We start from the raw sequence: 18,187 nt of genomic DNA, 5'->3' as shown, positions 1-18,187 counted from the left end.
TCAATCTTCTGTGCATTGAATGGCCATTAGATGACAAAGCATTTGTGAAATGATACTGTAAGTCAGTGGAGGAGAAAAAACTTTAAAAATATCCTCTCTCTCTCTCTCTCTTTTTTTTTTTTGAGGAACAGACAGAATTCTGTAATGCTCACAAAGGAAGAAGCAATTAAGACTCTGATTCAGTTAAGAAGATATAAGAGAAATATAATTTGAAAGCCTGGAGGCACTAGACAGTTTGAGTTCTGGCTCTTTTTTTTTTTTTTTTTTTTTTAATTTGAAAGCAGTCACTGTTTATTAACTGGCCAGATTACAGAAGTAATCATGGTAGATACCTTAGTTCATCCTTCTAATAAGCCTGTTGATCTGGTCTTCCCTGTTGCCAGCATCTCCACCTTCAACAAAATGGGTGGTCATTTTCTTCATTCCACCTCGTGAAGACAATTTGAAGGGCCACAGGAAGTCGTTTGCTTCTTTGAACCCAAACGTTTTCCAACAGTATAGATCTCATGAATCAGATCCTCCATGCAGATAATACCGTATTTGCCAAGAGATGGAGCAATCAACACGTTATCTGTCAGGGCAGTTCGCTTCTTGTTGATTTTGCCATAACCACGCTTGTAGATCAATTCATTTACTGACTTCAGGTTGGGTACCTCCATGCAATGTATGGTTCCACAATTCTCAGCATGTTAATTGAAGCCTTGTTGAGCTTCACAAAAGTGCCATTGAAAATCTGATGGAGTCGGAGAAGCTGCAACACCTTTCGAACCTTTGGGCTCACACCATTGATACCTCTGATCCTGATGACAAACGTCAATTTGGGTTCCGTGGCTACGTAGAAGTTGCCGGCTTTTCCTGCCATCCTAGCCATGCGAATTTCAGTTCTATACATCTGCCTGTATTCCTTGTGATCGTGCTTAGCTTTTTCGTAGATAAGCTTCCTCCTTGCCTTTCGAAGCATCTTTTGGGCAAATTTCTTTCTCAGGCGCTTGATCTTAAGCTCTGAGAAATTCTTTCGCTTTTTCTTAAGGGTTTCTGGCACAGCAGGAACCTTCTTTTTCTTCTCTTCCGCACCCTCCACGGTTCCAGCCGGATTCTGGCTCTTTTGTTACAAATCAATGACCTTCGGCAAGACACAAATTTATCTGAACCTTTGTTTTCTTATCTGTAAAATAGGTGTTCCAGTAAGGCTTGCCTGACAATTCTTACAGAGTTACTGTGAGATTCATGTGTGATTGTACATGTGAAATTGTTTTGTAGTCTGTAAAGTATTATACAAATATTATTCACTCTTATTGTGACAATTGAAATACTAATAACTTTTAATTATTTTGACTAGGGGGAAATGTCTACAGTCATATGGTCAAATTAGGAGTTACTGTATGGCAGACACTACATGAGAATAAATTCACCCTCTGATCCAAGATTATATGCAAATATATATTTTTATTTAATTAATTTATTTTTATAAGCCAATCTTTTTATTTATTTAGTTTTTTGCTGAGTTGGGTCTTTGTTGCTATGTGCGGGCTTGCGACGAGGGGGGCTACTCTTCGTTGTGGTGCACGGGCTTCTCGTTGCGGTGGCTTCTCTTGTGGAGCACGGGCTCTAGGCGCGCGGGCTTCAGTAGCTGTGGCACGTGGGCTCAGTTGTTGTGGCGCACAGGCTTAGTTGCTCCGCGGCACAAGGGATCTTCCCAGGCTCGAACCCACGATCCCTGCATTAGCAGGTGGATTCTTAACCACTGCGCCACCAGGGAAGCCCTCAAATATATATTTGTAAAGGAAACTTTTGTTGTTTTTAAGCATGTGTGAGTTGAACTCATGCCTGTAGGGTTAGCTCTCTCGTGGAGCAGCATTTGCCTCCTGGGCCCTCCCTCCACCCTGTCTTGGTTTGGCTGGTCCTCTCCTTGTCTCCTTAGCTCCAAACCATGGTTGACTTTTCTTTACCAGGCACGAAAAGTGACCTCACTTGAGTCTGGACAGTTCTGAGACAGAGAGATAACAGTAGAGCTTGTATATGCTTGGCTCCTGTCAACATGACAAATAAGACAGGGGAAGAGAGGTGGCTTGAACAGCTGGTGTAACCAGATCTGGGACTTATTTGGGTCGAGGGAGGAGTTGAATGACATCGTCAACCAATGAATGTCCTATCAGGTGGTAAACTCTTCCAAGCTCGGCTTGAAAGACCACTTTTGGTCCTGCACATAGTGGGGACCCCAATTTTTTTTCTTTAAAAAAAATTAAAATTTTTTTTCCAAATTTATATACGTATATGTATAACACATATATATATATTTCTTGAATATATGAATAATACTGAGCACCTTGAAATTTCCCCCCAAACACTGGTAATTAGTTCTTTCATCACACCCAAAATAATATTAATAATATGGTTTAGGCTTCTGAGGGTGATGATTCAATTTCTCTATCATGTGACACATTTATAGATCTACACAGATCTAAGTACATAAAGAGAGACATTTATCTATGTATTTTATTTTTATATAGACATTTTATTTTTTGGTATTACTTTAGCATCGTATTTTTTATTCATTTCCCACCTGCCTCAATGTTTTTGAACAAAGTTGTAATTATGGTATTCATTAATACTTGCTTCTGGATTTTTTTCATCAAAAATTATTAAAAAAGACATTTTCACATTGATATATTATCTTCATAAGTACTACTTCAGATAGCTACCAAAAATTCACTGGATATATTGAGCCGTCACATATACTTAACCAATCTCATGTTAAGTGTTTAAGAAACTTCTAATTTTCCCCTACTATAGATTATGCTGCAACTGGCAACTTTCCAATACAGCTGCTAGTTAACCTCCAAACCATGCTTTACGTTGTTAAGCATTTTCTTTTTCTTTCCTTTTTTTTGGGGGGGGGGCAGAAGGGCGTGCTACACGGCTTGCAGGATCTTAGTTCCCCAACCAGAGACTGAACCCACATGTTGGCAGTGAAGTGGAGCCCTAACCACTGGACATCCAGGGAATTCCCGTGTTAAGCATTTCCAAAAGCATATTTTTCTTTTCTAAATATATATTAATTAATTAATTTTTCCATTTAAAATTATTTTCTCCAGTCCCCCCCCAAATACATATGTATAGTAAAAATACTAAAGGATAAACAACTCGTGCACAGTACCCAAGTACAGACTGAATCTCAGAAATTCCTTCTTCCTCTTGTCCAACTGCATTGCTGAAGTAAGAGATAACATGAGGCAGACCACAGTCCCATCCATCATCACCGTCATCATCACCTTTATCAAAATTATCTTCCTTACGATCATACCAGTGATGCATTTTTTAGGAACACCAAAGTGAAGCCTGACAGTGAGACCCGCATGTGAGGAGAGTCAATGCAGAACTGGGTGGCGGCAGCCATCATTGTAAGTATTTGTAAACTTGCCATGTGCTGGACACTGTGGTAGACACTTGAGAAGTGGTAAATTATGAATACACACATACTATGTCAAGGAACTGGTCAACTCTTAGCCTCCTGTTGAAATAATCTTCTTCAACAGTTTTCTGGACTCTTGATTATTCAAACCCTTATCTATTCAAAGTCCTTGTCTGTTTTGCTCCCCTTCAGTTGCTAATGGTGATTCTGCTCTGGGAATTTTCTCCATACTGGTTCAGCAAGTCCAGGCAGGTTCTGCCCCAAGGGCTCCTGGCCTAGAGTCTTTTAACAACTCACTCACCCCACCAAGTTTCTGACCATTCACCTGAGCTGGAATCATCCACTCAGACCAAGTCAGTGATTCAGAGCTGAGAAAAGCGGCCTGTGGCTTTCCTCAGGCAGAATGGCAGGCAACGGCCACTGGGCTAGGCTAGTGTACTGGACACTCCTGTGTGGAGAACACCTTGTAAGGCACGGGGAAGAGAAAAAGGAAAATGAAATCTTCTTAGACTTGTCCTCTAAGAGCTTGCAGTCCTTTTCAGGAGCTGAGTCCATATGTAGTGCCAGAATTACAGTGAATGGTGAGAGGGTGCCTTACAAACTGCTAAGAGGACACCAGTGGGTGCTGGAAGAGGAACAGGCAAAGTCATGTAAGGATCAGCATTCCCTCAGCAAGGAATTATGGCCTTCAGAGAAGCAATTCCATAAGGAAATGCAAGATGTGTCTAGCCCTGCAGCTATTTACAATCCAGTTGGCGAGGCAAGAGATACTGAGGTAAAAGTTGAAACAGAATATAAAGCAGTGTTACCTGTGATTACGTGTCAGGGGAGTGAAAAAGACAAGAACAGCCTGAATTTAAGGGAAAGGAGGGATGGATGAAGGTTTGACCATGGAGTATGGAGGGCAGTTTTGAGCAGGGTTCAAACAAAGAGATAGGTGTAGTGAAGGATTAGGCCAAATGTGCTTGGGTCAGAGCCTAGCTGGAGAGTATGAGGGACACATCTGTGTAAAAATTAAGGTCAGAATGCTGTGAAGATGGCAGTGTGTTGGGAGTCCTTGGGTGCTGGATTGATAGCTCTGACTTTTTTTCTTGTGGGTTGTTGTTCAAAGCTTGTGAGCCAGGGAATGACATGAAAATGGGAGGCCAGAAATGAGGGACTGGAGGGAGAGAAACCAATCAGGAGGCCACTGCAGGCTTTGAAGATAAGGTCCTGTTGTGGGAGTGGGAAAGGAAGGATGGGCTTGAGGGACATCAGAAGGAAGAATTGACAGTCCTTGCCGTTGATTGGATATGGACAGAGAGGGAGGAGAGAAAGTCTTTGCAAGTAGAGAGATTTACATATCGGCAGGAGTGTACTCTCAATTGATTATCTTATAAAAATTGTGGAGTTTCTTCTCTATGAGATAGGTAGGCAGTAGGTATCTCACTGATTAAAAATGACAAAACCAGAGAGCAACTCCTGGCTCAAAGGAGGGGAGAGTAGAAAAAAGCACTCCGATCTAGGATTACAAACCCTGGGCTATGTCCCAGCACCTTTTTTCCCCCCAAGAATTCATTTCACGTATTTGGACAAAATACAGGCATACCTCGGAGATATTGCCAGTTTAGTTCCAGTCGCTCGAATCTTTTTGGCTTCCCCGTGCATATAAAAGTTACGTTTACACTGTACTGTAGTTTGTTAAATGTGCAATCGCATTATGTTTAAAAAAAAAGACAATGTATATACCTTAATTAAAAAATACTTTATTGCTAAAAAATGCTAACCATCACCTGAGCCTTCAGTGAGTTGTAAACTTTTTGCAATAGTAACATCAAAGATCCCTAATCACAGATCACCTTTAGCAAATACAGTAAGAAAAAAGTCTGAAATATTGTGAGAATTACCAAACTATGATGGAGACACGATCTGAGCAAATGCTGTTGGGAAAATGGAGCCGGTAGTGTTGCGTGATGCAGGGTTGCCACAAACCTTCAATTTGTAAAAAAAACCCGCAGTATCTGTGAAGTGCTACAAAGTGAGATCTTCCTGTACTTTAAAACTCACTGGGCCAGTCTCCTTACCTGTAAAATATTTGTCTATTATCTATTTTATGGGTCTCAGCCCGAATCACAGCCATTATTTATTAAATACTTCAGCATGTAACAGAATTTGTGTTAAGAACTTTATTTGTAATTTCTTATTTAATCTTTAGAATGCCCATTCTGCATTTAAAAAAAATTTGAAAATTTAGTAGCTTAAAACAATATTCATTTTATTTGTTCTACAATCTGGGCTGGGCTGGGCTGGGCTCTGGTTCTACTGGTCTTGATGCTAGTCACTGATGCCCTTGCAGTCAGCTGTTGGGCCGGCTGGGGGCTGGGCTCAGCTCCGGTGCTGGATGGCTGGAGTTCTCCCTGTCTCCACCTATCTCAGGGCCTCTTCCTCTGCACGTGGTTTCCCCAGCATGGCTCAGATCTCCCAAAATTACAGAAGCAGAAACTTCCACACCTCCCTTGGGGTTAAAAGAGGGAACAAACACAGATGCAGGGCTGCATTTTCCAGGCGAAGGCAAGTCACTGGCCCAGTCCAGATTTAAGTGGGAGGGACTCCATAAGGGTGTGACCAAAAGAAGGGTGGTCCATTGAAGACCTGCAGTGTCACAGACTACCACACTATTATCTCCAATTTGTAAATGAATAATCTATGATTTAAGGGAGGTTAAATTACTTGCCCAATGTAGAGAGTAGAGCTAGGCATTTCAAAGCTTGTGTTCTAAATCAGTGGGAACAGATAAAATTTGTATATAGTCGTTCCTCAGTATCAGCAGGGGGTTGATTCTAGGACACCCCGTGCCCCCCAACCAAAATCTGAGGATGGTCAAGTCCCTTATATAAAATGGCGTAGTATTTAAATATAACCTACACACATCCTCCCATATACTTTAAATCAGCTCTACGTTTCTTATAATAACTAATACAATTAAATGCTATGTAAATAGTTGTCAGTGTGCCACAAATTCTAGTTTTGCTTTTTGGAACTTTCTGGATTTTTTTTTTTTTTTAAATCCACAGTGGGTGTGGAACCCAAGGATACAAAGGGCCGACTGTAATTTGTTTTAATCTAAAATCCTGTGAGGTGGGTACGGTTATTGTTTCTAATTTACAAAGGAGAAAACTCAGGAATAGAGAGTTTCAGTATCTTGCCTCAGGTATTTTCCTCCAGAGATTCATTATACACTTACCTGTTACACCATACTGCCTCTTATGGGCAGTACCTGATATATACAAGGCACCTATAAATGTTATTTAATCTGAAACTATTGTTTGAGGCACTGAAGCAAATCTCTTTGGCCATCCACTATCATATCTTATAGACTGTTTGGGAACTGGGAGTTTTCCCTTTGAGCTATCACGTGATCAGAGCAGTTTCCATTTCAGGCATCTACTTTGTCCTCCACTATCTATGTCTTGAAGTTTGGCAAGGAATGACGGCATCCTTGCCCACCCAACCTCAATCCTGATTCTCCCTAACTGATTAATCTCATGGCTCCCTCAGCATCTTCCTCTGTGCAGCAGCCAGGAACTCTTTACAAAGCAAGACCTTCCTTCCTGGGTGAGGACCTTCCTGGAGTTGGGCTGGCCTCAAGGTTGCATCTGTTCATCAAGTGGCTTCTGAATTAGTAACCTTTCGGTCCCAGTCACTTCCTCTAGTTCCAGAGCTAATTTTCCCATTGTTGCAACTGTGGTGGCTTCTGACGATAGCTTGTAAAGATGCTATTTCCCATGGAGTGACCTGTAGCAGCTTCCCCTTCCCTCTGCTGGTCCTATGGGCAGAGGACCTGCTGATGGGAAATAGTTCCAGAGTCTCCTGAAAGAGCCATGCTCTGCTCACCTTTGACAGTGATCCACATGACTGTCTTTCTCTCTCAGGCAGTCTTGATTTTCCCATCTGTGGGGAGTTTGGAATCAGAGCACACCCTCAAACACAGATAATGGGGGGCGGGCTCACTTAGGTGGCCTCTGCTCTATTTTGGGCACTGACAGGGAGAAGCCATTCAGGGAATGTGCCCCCAATACTCTTACCTTTTCCAAAGCAAAACTATGGGGTGTGGGGCTTCCCTGGTGGCGCAGTGGTTGGGAGTCCGCCTGCCGATGCAGGGGACGTGGGTTTGTGCCCCGGTCCGGGAAGATCCCACATGCCGCGGAGCGCCTGGGCCCGTGAGCCATGGCCGCTGGGCCTGCGCGTCCGGAGCCTGTGCTCCGCAATGGGAAAGGCCACAACAGTGAGAGGCCCGCGTACCACAAAAAAAAATTAAATTAAAAAAATAAAAATAAACTATGGGGTGGCCTTGTCTTTCCCACAAACTTTCCTCCTTCAAAGCAACTCCAGATTTTAATTTTGACTTTGTTCCACCCTTATAAAACTGTGAAGGCACAATACTTGCACTTGATACAATTCTATTTTATTTAACAAAGAGGTATGTAGGCAGGTATGTCTTCAAAGTGCTTTACATATATCGCCTCATATGACTTATTTCATAAACTTATGTTTGAATCAAATGGGGTCGGGTAGGGACTTTCTGAAGCCTGACTTACCTCGCAGCCACTCTCCCATTCTCCCCAATGGAGAAGGGACAAGGAAAGAAGGAACTGAGCTGCTCCGGAGGACCAGGCCGCCTCCTACTTCCCGCAGCTGTCTTGCCAGTCTAGATCTAGCAGGGGGTCTCCACCCCTCGCCTAGATCCTGTCGGTGGGAGGGTGGGTGGTTTTTTCCGGGTCACTGGCGCACCCTCTCTGCTCCCAGCCACCTGTTCCGGTTCCATCCCGGCTCCAGGCTCTCTGGAGGGCGTCAGGGACATTCCAATCCTCCCACTACCCGCGCGGATGTCACGGGAGAGGGGGGCACGATCGCTGTCCCTTTCCAGCGCCCAAGCTTTGACCAGGTTTCTTCTCAACCCCTAGTGACTTGAGTCACCCTGGAGAGGAAAACAAGGATTGATAAATGGTTTGAAGGTTGTTTACAATGAACCAGCTGGCGAAGCCGCATCCCTAGCGACAGAGGCACTTTCTGGGCACCGTCTGCGCACGAGCAGACAATTGAAAGCCAAACAGCCGAGATGCCTCCTCGCCAGACCAAATATGGTCACAAGCGCTAAGTAGCCTCCCGTGGAAAGGCTGGCCTCGCTGGTGTCTCCCCGCGCCGGAGCGCACCCGGGCCCGCCCTCAGGCAGAATCACGGATCAGTGCAGCGCTCCGGCGCTCCCGGCCTCGGCACCCGGCACTAAGGGAGGGCGCGGCGCCCAGGACCGGCCCTTACTCGGTCTGGGCCCCTCACCCGCGTGCCCTCCGCCGCCCCCAGCCTTGGTTTCGGTCCACAAGTCCTTGATTAAACAGGCTCGGGCCACTTTCCCTTTGATCCCGCCCCAAGTCCGTGGTAAACTCAAAGGAATGCAGATCCAGGGCTCCGCGGGAGAGGTCCGCGCGACCAGGAGGAGTGGGTGGAGGGCACCCGTCTCCTCTTACCCTGCAAAGTACCCAGCACGCCCAGGGTTTTCTGGAGCCGGGGGTGGGAGGAGGAGGAAGAGAAAGGGGAGAGACGAGCGGGGGCAGGCAGGCTGGGGACTTGGAGGTCATGCATAATTCAACAGCTCAACTTTCGGCCCCGCCTCTTTCCTGGGAGTGGGAGTTTGCTCCAAACTTTGTTTATGGGACAGTCCGGGAGCCGCGGCGGCCGCGCTGTCTGCTTCTCCTCAGCCTCCTCGCGGAGCGCGAGCGCCTGAGGCCAGTTCGGGGGATGTGAGAGCGGAAGGCCCTCTCGGCTGCTAGGCACCGAGTCGGGTCAGGATTTGCCAGCCGGGCCCCGGCTCTAGCCCTGCAAGCTCGGGACGCACCCTAGCGACCCAGGCCCGACAGCGAGTTCGGGCGGGACGGCGGCCGCCGCACGCCCAGACTCGGCTTCGCTGCGCGCCCAGGTAGTGCCCGCTGGCGCGCGCCCGCTCACCCGGCACCACGCCAGGGCGCCCGGCTCCTCGGGCTTCCGGAGTTGAGATGTCTTGGAGACTTAGGGGGGCTGACTGTCCTGGAAAGTTTCGACCTGTCCTTTGCCACCAGCAGTTCAGCAGCGTCTCCAGTGCAGTTAACTCCCAGCAGCCACCCCATCCCCCCTTTCCTGGTAACTTCTTGGCTTCAAGAAAGTTGCATAATTCTCGAGGCCAGGAGGGACCCCTCCCCCATCCGGCTGGTCTTCACTGCTGGGTGTCTGGGATCCCGAGGCTGACACCAATCTGTCTCTTTTGCTTTTTCTCTCTATTCTCCCCCCCGTATCACCCTCTCCAACCCTCAATAAAAGGCTAATCTGACCTCCTTTCTCCTTACAGAAGATGAATCCGGCCTCGGCGCCCCCTCCGCTCCCGCCACCCGGGCAGCAAGTGATTCACGTCACTCAAGACCTAGACACGGACCTCGAAGCCCTCTTCAACTCGGTGATGAACCCCAAGCCCAGCTCGTGGCGGAAGAAGATCCTGCCCGAGTCGTTCTTCAAGGAGCCTGACTCCGGCTCGCACTCGCGCCAGTCGAGCACCGACTCGTCCGGTGGTCACCCTGGGCCCCGACTGGCCGGCGGCGCCCAGCACGTCCGCTCGCACTCGTCGCCCGCGTCTCTGCAGCTGGGCACCGGCGCGGGCGCTGCGGGCAGCCCGGCGCAGCAGCACGCGCACCTCCGACAGCAGTCCTACGACGTGACCGACGAGCTGCCTCTGCCCCCAGGCTGGGAGATGACCTTCACGGCCACTGGCCAGAGGTACTTCCTCAAGTAAGTCAGCCTGGAGCTAGGTGGGACACAGAGTCACGATACCCAGGGTGTGTGCACGCTTGTTCTTGAGTGTGTGTGTGTGTGTGTGTGTGTGTGAGACAGAGAGAGAGAGAGAGAGAGAGAGAGAGAGAGAGAGAGAGAGAGAGAGAGAGAGAGAGAGGAGGGAGAGGTGATGTGTCACCTTCCACGGCTGTTTCCCAGAGATCTGGGAGGCTGGAAGTAGGGAGTGAGTCTCTGGGTGTTGGAATTGTAAGGGATCAGAAACTGAGTCTGGTGAAGTTCTTCCAGGGTTCTGGAAGTCACAAGAGATTCGGGACATGGAAACTCTTAGAGGTACAAGAAAAAAAAAACTTTTGGGAGAATTCTCAATGAGACACATAGGTGACTATGCCCTGCAGCTGGAGTACTGATACAGACTCCTGGACCCAAACTCTTACTCCCTTCCCTGCCCACTCTAAGTCAGATAGTCAGAGCCTGGTCCACTGAGATATGACATCAACATAAATGCTAGAGCAGATCTGAGGCTTGGGGAGGAGAGGGACACTTGGTAGTGTAGGTGGTCTCCAGTCTCTCCATTCTTGGGAAAAGCAGTCTGGAAAAGTGAACACTGCCTGGTAGGCCTTACTAGTGACGTGATGACCACACAGCACCTGTGATGTAATTAGTAACTGCCTGGTGAAGTAGTTGTAGGCTGGACAAATCAATTGTGTGGAAATTGGGTCGGAGTTTTATTATGTCGCCCTTGGTAACCTAAAATACCATCGAATCAGGAGCCTGCTTTGTCATTCTTCCCTTCCCTTTGTTCCAGCTTTTTGATGTAATGAAGTTTACATTTGAGTGGAATTAGACTGTATAGGAAAATATATTGATAGGCATAAAGAAGGTTGTTTCCATTGTGGTACCCTAAAATAATTGTATTCTGGAGGAGAAGCCAAGCTGGAACTTGCAATGTAATTAGTGAGGTCATGGGGGGTCAGGCTATCAATGGCCTGGATTGAAGTCGTGCCAGCTGGACCACTTGGTCCAGGATTGCCTGCCCTGGCGGGCTGTTCACTGCCATGGAGGGAAACTCCTCCTCTAAGAACTTGCCTTGGAATTTATGTTAAAGCCCATATTTCTTTGATTGAGTAGCTTTAGTTTAGACGTTAAGATGTTATGTGCTATTTTAAAAAGATGATCAACCCTTTCTTTGGCACTAATATTTGATACTTTGCTGTGAGAGAACCCTAATAACAAATACACAAGGATGGATGAGGCTTATAATAGCCAACCCTTTGACTCATACTGGTGGCCAATTATTCCTTTCCCATCCCAAAGCTGTTGATGTCTTGTGCAAGGAGGAGTGCTTTATTTTTTTGCTGGGGTTGATGCATTGCTGAGAAGCCCTTGTCCTAAAACAGACTTGATGGTCATTTTAGTCCACAACTGGTCTTCTCCTGGGTTGTGAGTGACAGTGTGGACACGTACTCAGTGCTTTGATTTCTTTTTTTTTTTTAATTATTTATTTTTGGCTGCGTTGGGTCTTCGTTGCTGCACACAGGCTTTTCTCTAGTTGCAGCGAGCTGGGTCTACGCTTCGTTGTGGTGCGCGGGCTTCTCGTTGCAGTGGCTTGTCTTTGTTGCGGGAGCACGGGCTCTAGGTGCGCGGGCTTCAGTAGTTGTAGCACATAGGCTCAGTAGTTGTGGCTCACGGGCTTAGTTGCTCCGTGGCATGTGGGATCTTCCCAGACCAGGGATGGAACCTGTGTCCCCTGCATCGGCAGGAGGATTCTTAACCACTGCGCCTTCCAGTGCGGAAGTCCAGTGCTTTAATTTCTAAATAGTTGGTGGAATTCAAGTATGTGATGTAATAGCATGACATTTTTCTAAGTGTGATGATATTGTTCCAAAGGATGGCATTAGTTTGTATACTATATAAAGATCCAAAGTAGCATCTTGTATTGCTTTACTTAGGTAAATGCAGTTTTGAATATCTTACTGTGACTTTTATAGAAATGGACTTAGTAGTACCTACAAGTAGAAAAAGACCCAATAATTTCTAATAATTTTGGAGGCTATTTTTGGTCCCAAATGATTTTTGAACTGTGTTTATAAATATACACACACAAATATGTATATGATTGGTATAGCTGGTTGTTAAAAATGTGAAATAAGAGCTGGGCTTGCCTAATATCTGAGGAAAGCTAGGGGGAAAAGATCCCTAAACAGAAATAAAACAAAAGAGTTCGCTTTTATACAGGCTTTGAATGATTGGAGTAGCTCTAAAATATGTTTGTGAAACTAGGTTAAAAATGGAAGTAGGCCTTGGGTTTAGAGAAAGTTGATCTGCTCCATTTGCCTCATCCCCCCAACTAACAGTCACTCCTCAGTCCAAAGCAGGGTGCATCTTCATTTCACTTTGGACAGTCAATAAAGACAACAACTGGAAAAACGTGTAAGCAGGAGGCCTGTAGGCTTGATCTGATGCTATCCCTGGAAATTTTTTGGCCAAGTAGCTAAGGGAATTTAAGAAATTAAGTCACTGTGACTTTTGTTTTTTGAGATAAGCAATCTGCCAGGAGTTCTCTGAATTTCTTTTGGAGCTTTGTTTAAAGCTGGAATAAGATAAATGTTATATGCCACACTTTGTTCCACAGCCTCAAAAAGCAATGTATTTTGGTGGATTTAAGTAGAAGCTTGGAAAATGGTGGCAACTAACCCTGAATTAATTTTCATAAAATCTACCCATGACTTTGCCCCAACATCTGTGAAATGGGGCTAGCAGTAGAATCCTATTCTTGATTTTGTCAGGAGTGGAGGGCTTTATAAATCAGAAATCAAAGTATTTTATAATTGACAAGGTCATTTTCTTGGGGGGAAGGTTAGAAAACTGAGGCCAGGGAAGGGTATTCACGTGACTTGGGGAATGCCATTTGTGGTTATTTAATGGTGGACCCTGGACTGGCCCTCTAATCTGTTGTCATCTACTTAGGGAGCAGTTTTCCGTTTTCCCCACTCCCACCTTTATCCTCATGTCACTTCCCCAGCTGAACAATGAGCTTTATGGGATACAAAGCCTGGACATCTAAGAAGCTTTAAAAAACCTTTTTGTTATTTTCTCAGGCAAGATTGTTCCTAGGTATATGGTGTAATCACTTTCTGGTACCTGTTACAGGGCACCTTTTCTAAACATTCACACCTTCCCTGTGGTGTTAGGGTAGCATTTAACAATGGGGAGGATAGAATGTTAAAACGCATGGCCTCTGACGACTGCATTGTTCCTGCTGTTCTCTACAGCTCATAAATCAGGCTGGGGTGTGTAGGTGTTGGGCTCTTAGCAACTGGCACGCTGACTTTGAACACTGATCACATTAAAATTAAAAAAAAATTTCTGGTTATAAATGGAATACATGTTTGGTGTACATAGACCAGAAAATAGAGAATTATAAAGAAGAAAGTGATCTGGATTCAGTAGAACTTTCCATTCTTGTAGAAAATTTTTATTTGAATAACATATTCTGTAAGAAAAATTATCCCCACTCTTAAATATAATTCCAACTATAACGTTTGCTGGCACTCTCAATTTTTAGTAATAATTTTAGTGTTTTGCCTTTTCTGAAATGTGTGGTAGAAAATTATTTTTGTCAAAGTGATCTGTGCAGGTGGTATCAAACCCAATAGTATAAAAGGACTTTTGTTGAAACACAATGGTTTCCTTCACCTTCTCAAGGCTCACAGAGGGAACCTTTCAATTTTTATTTTATTTTTTAAAATAAATTTATTTATTTATTTATTTTTGCCTGCATTGGGTCTTTGTTACTGCTTGTGGGCTTTCTCTAGTTGCCATGAGTGGGGAGCTACTCTTTGTTGCAGTGTGCAGGCTTCTTACTGCGGTGGCTTCTCTCGTTGCGGAGCACGGGCTCTAGGCATGCAGGCTCAGTAGTTGTGGCGCACGGGAAGATCTCTGCCGCGTTTGGGATCTTCCCAGACCAGGGCTCAAACCCATGTCCCCTGCACTGACAAGTGGATTCTTAACCACTGAGCCACCAGGGAAGCCCCTTTACGGTATTTCTGATTCCCCATTTTGTAAGTCAAGGAGGTTTGGGTGGCTATCAGTTCCACAATTTGCTTTTTGTTAGTGACATCTTAATATTCCAAAGCTCTGAACCCATAACCAATAAAAGTTTTGTGCTTTGTCCCCAAATTGACTTTTTTATTCATAAATTATTCTTGAAGTTGAAAAACTGGAGGCAACATTTAATATAATTTATTGCCTTGTGTATTAACATTGGATCTTAGACTTGCACATTGTGTCTGGTGTCAGGACTCCTGGGACACTCAAAGGAGGATATATCCAGCCCCAAAGTCATAGGGATTCTTTCTTTTCACTCTTCATCAGTTGTTAAAATTTGTGTTACCTTTTAGTTTCTTCATCTTTGGATCTTGACTTTCTTAAACATTTTTTCCTATTATTTCTAATTGTCTTTTTATATGTTTATATACTATTTGCCTTTATTATGATCTCAAAATTTTCCAGGCTCTCAATCCTCTGGGTTCTGTCAGGTCTCCTTTCCTTAAGCTTTTATGTCAGATTCCCTCATCTTTCTGTTCCATTCTTGTTGCTCTCTAGCTCTACATCAGAGCTGTCATCCTTAGGGCTTCTCTTTACTTCTTTCCATGGCTAGGAGTGCTGTTTGTTTGTCTTCCTCTTTTTTGGTTTATGCCCTCATTTTGCTGGAGTACATACTTGAGAAACTGTTTTTATCAAATTAATTAATTTTTGGCTGCCTTGGGTCTTCATTGCTGCACATGGGCTTTCTCTAGTTGCGTCGAGCGGGGGCTACTCTTGGTTGTGGTATGTGGGCTTCTCATTGCGGTGGCTTCTCTTGTTGCGGAGCACAGGCTCTTGGCACGCGGGCTTCAGTAGTTGTGGCTTAGTTGCTCTGAGGCATGTGGGATCTTCCCCAACCAGAGATCGAACCCGTGTCCCCTGAATTGGCAGGCGGATTCTTTTTTTTTTAAAGAGAGATTGCTTTTATTATTTATTTTATTTATTTATTTTTGGCTGCATTGGGTCTTTTGTTGCTGCAGGTGGGCTTTCTCTAGTTGCGGTGAGCAGGGTGTACCCTTGGTTGCGGTGCACGGGCTTCTCATTGCGGTGGCTTCTCTCATTGTGGAGCATGGGCTCTAGGTGCGCGGGCTTCAGTAGTTGTGGCACATGGGCTCAGTAGTTGTGGCTCGTGGGCTCTAGAGCAAAGGCTCAGTAGTTGTGGCGCACGGGCTTAGTTGCTCCGTGGTATGTGGGATCTTCCCAGACCAGGGACGGAACCTGTGTCCCCTGCATTGGCAGGAGGATTCTTAACTGCTGCGCCACCAGGGAAGTCCTATTTCACGGTATTTCTAAAGATTAGATAACATATTTGAAGTGTCTGGTACATAGTAGACTTTCAGTACAAGTTCGTTCTTGCTTCCCCTTGCCTCCCCACATGCATATGCTGTCTACCTGGCCAAAATCGGATGCAGAGACCTTGCTAGTAGGATAAACTAATTTTGACTCTCAGTTATTGTTTGGTGCTGAATGAAGCCTGGATCTGGAATTGCAAGCTGGTTTTTAAAATTGTAAATAAAGACTGAGAATCAATTTTCCTGTTAAAAAACCTAGGTAGGAATGCCCACCACAGATTCCCCTTTGCTGCAGCATCTTGGGCAGAGGATGTCTAACCTCTTCTGAGGAGGATCTACTTTCTGATTTTTGGAATCTGGCTTGTAGCTACTCGTGGAGCCCCGTTTGTGTGTGGGAGGGGGAGTGAGATTGAGAAGTGGGGTGAGAGGAAGAGGGGAGGGAATTGACATTGGTTGATTACCTGCTCTATTGCAGAGGAGGCAGGGAGCTATAAGTCAGTACTTCCCGGAGAGGCAGCGCCAGAATCACCCATGGAACACACTCCTGACACATGCGTAAGGAAACTTTATTCATAACCCTAGGTGCTTTTCACACGTTCTTTTAACTCTCACAGTGACCTGTGAACAGGTACATGTTATTTTCTCATTTTACTGTTGAGGAAACTGAGGCACAATAAGGTTGAGTAAATGGCCCAGGGTCACATAACAGGCGAGTGGCAGAGATGGGATTAGAATTATGTGATTCTCAAACCTGTACTTCTGCACTTGTACTGTACTGCCTCATGTCAGTTACATGCCCATAATTAGGCCCTGTAACTAGGTATCCTTGGTGACCAGATAACTTTGGAGTGGTGGATGGAGCATTAGAGTTCGCTTCTAAACTCAGTCTGGGTGATCCAATTTGGAGCCCTCAGTGCTGGAGAGAGAGAGAAATGATGAACCAAACCAGAAACGGATAGTATACCCACAATGACTATTTTTTCTTCTCATTGAGATTTTCACCATTAGTAAATCCATATCATTTTACAGGGCACACAGATGTGACATGGAGGGCGGATGACCTAATGTATGTCAGGATTGGGTATGTTGCTGAGGACTTGTTGAGAGGGTTAGTTAGATGTTAGTAAAGTAGCTTACAGGAAAAAAAATTTACTTCTCCTTGTCTTTATAATTGCAGAGATTGATTCGAAATACATTGCTTAAAGGGTTGATTCAGTGTCAGTTTTTGTTTGTTGACAAATTAAGACGTGTAGGAATTACACCCTTACTTATCATCTCTGCCTTTCCCGTCCTCCCTCAATGAAATATCTAACCACAGGAGAGGATGGTGGAAGTAAATGAATCCACCAATCCAGGGGATAATTTTTTTTAAAGGGTGATTTGGAAGACTGAGGACTGAAGTAATAAACTTTTTATTGAAGGGGAAATTCTGAGGGGATGGCCCTTCTGCTGGTCTGTGGGGGACTGTGAATGTTTTAGTGCATTGAAATATCAGCAGAGCAATGTTTTCCAAAGTGTATTCCTTGAACCCTAGTCCACTCAGATACTTTGTGAACAAAAGGTTCCTGGACCAATAGACTTGGGATATGTTGCAGGCTCTGTCCCTCTCTTGGAATTTCACAATACACGTTCAAGACTCCGGAGTCACTTGTTACAAAACTAGTTTATTTTTAAGCCACTATTTCACAAGCATATTTGACTTTTGAACATTTTTATTCCAACTATTATCTCATACTGTCCACCTAGGAATGTCCTATGGACTTTGGGAAGCGTTTTTGTGACTTCCATTGTTATTTCTCTAGTTGAGAGTTTCATGTTTAAATCAAGTTACAGTTTTTCTTTTCAGTGTGCTTTGAGTAGATGTATTACGTTTTCATTTATATTTCTTGATTTAACAGTTAGTTACCAATGCTTAGAGATAAGAAATGGCCCTAAATATCAGACAAGTGGGATATAACACATAAAAACCCAATAATTATGGTACATTGTGAAAGGGTCATAATCCTGATTTTATTTTAAAAAGTGTGTGTGTGTCTGTCTGATAGAGGGTTACGTACCAAACTGTGGTTGATGGTCATTTGTGGGATTATGGAGATTTTTCTTGTCTACTTTTTGCCTTTCTGTATGTTCCAAATGTCGCATAATAAACATATTTCTTTCTAAATTGGGGGAAGGGGGAAGTTAGGAAAACCACAGCAGAAAGCAAGCAGAGAGGCAGGGGAAGATGGAGTGGTAGATTTGGGTAGGTGTGTGGGACATGGGAGGGATCTTGTAGCCTTAGCTCAGTAACTGAAGCCTGGAGCTTACGTTACTAAGGAGATCCTCTTTGGGAACTGCTTGTGTTTTTCTTGTTTTGGGTTCTTTTTTTTTTCTTTCTTTTTTTAAAAAATTTTATTGAAGTATAGTTGAATTACAATGTTGTGTTAATTTCTGCTGTACAGCAGAGTGACTCAGTTCTACATATGTATATTCTTTTTCATATTCTTTTCCATTATGGTTTATCACAGGATATTGAATATAGTTCCCTGTGCTCTACAGTAGGACCTTGTTGTTTATCCATTCTATAGATAGCAGTTTGCATCTGCTAATCTGTTTTGGGTTA

The 18,187-nt window shown here is 44.5% G+C and overlaps 1 protein-coding gene, 1 long non-coding RNA gene and 1 pseudogene across 4 annotated transcripts in view; 1 reads left to right on the top strand and 2 right to left on the bottom strand.

Moving 5' to 3' along the window:
* Positions 1-333: 333 nt before the first annotated feature.
* LOC132425063 (large ribosomal subunit protein uL30 pseudogene) lies at positions 334-1,075 on the bottom strand (annotated as a pseudogene).
* A 4,070-nt stretch (positions 1,076-5,145) lies between these two features.
* Positions 5,146-9,967, bottom strand: LOC132425064 (uncharacterized). 2 transcript variants are annotated; one of them, XR_009519328.1, is made up of 4 exons: positions 9,855-9,967; positions 7,990-8,369; positions 7,286-7,342; positions 5,146-5,906 (listed from the first exon to the last, which is right to left on the bottom strand). It is a non-coding gene; the product is annotated as an uncharacterized lncRNA (long non-coding RNA). The 2 variants fall into 2 exon arrangements; XR_009519329.1 differs by lacking the exon at positions 7,286-7,342.
* WWTR1 (WW domain containing transcription regulator 1) overlaps positions 8,939-18,187 on the top strand; it is a 132,029-nt gene continuing 122,780 nt past the window's right edge. Inside the window, exons 1-2 of one of the 2 annotated variants that reach the window (XM_060011406.1) lie at positions 8,939-9,365; positions 9,771-10,204. In XM_060011406.1, the coding sequence (XP_059867389.1) occupies positions 9,774-10,204 (431 nt within the window). In that variant the 5' untranslated portion in view covers positions 8,939-9,365; positions 9,771-9,773. Of the gene's footprint in view, positions 9,366-9,468; positions 9,566-9,770; positions 10,205-18,187 lie in introns of those variants that run through there. The other variant, XM_060011407.1, reaches the window with a different exon arrangement.

The sequence above is a fragment of the Delphinus delphis genome, chromosome 4, assembly GCF_949987515.2.
Source record: "Delphinus delphis chromosome 4, mDelDel1.2, whole genome shotgun sequence".
Classification (NCBI taxonomy): Eukaryota; Metazoa; Chordata; class Mammalia; order Artiodactyla; family Delphinidae; genus Delphinus; species Delphinus delphis.
The sequence above is the reverse complement of the archived record's forward strand: the minus strand, read 5'-3'. Positions and strand labels throughout refer to the sequence as shown.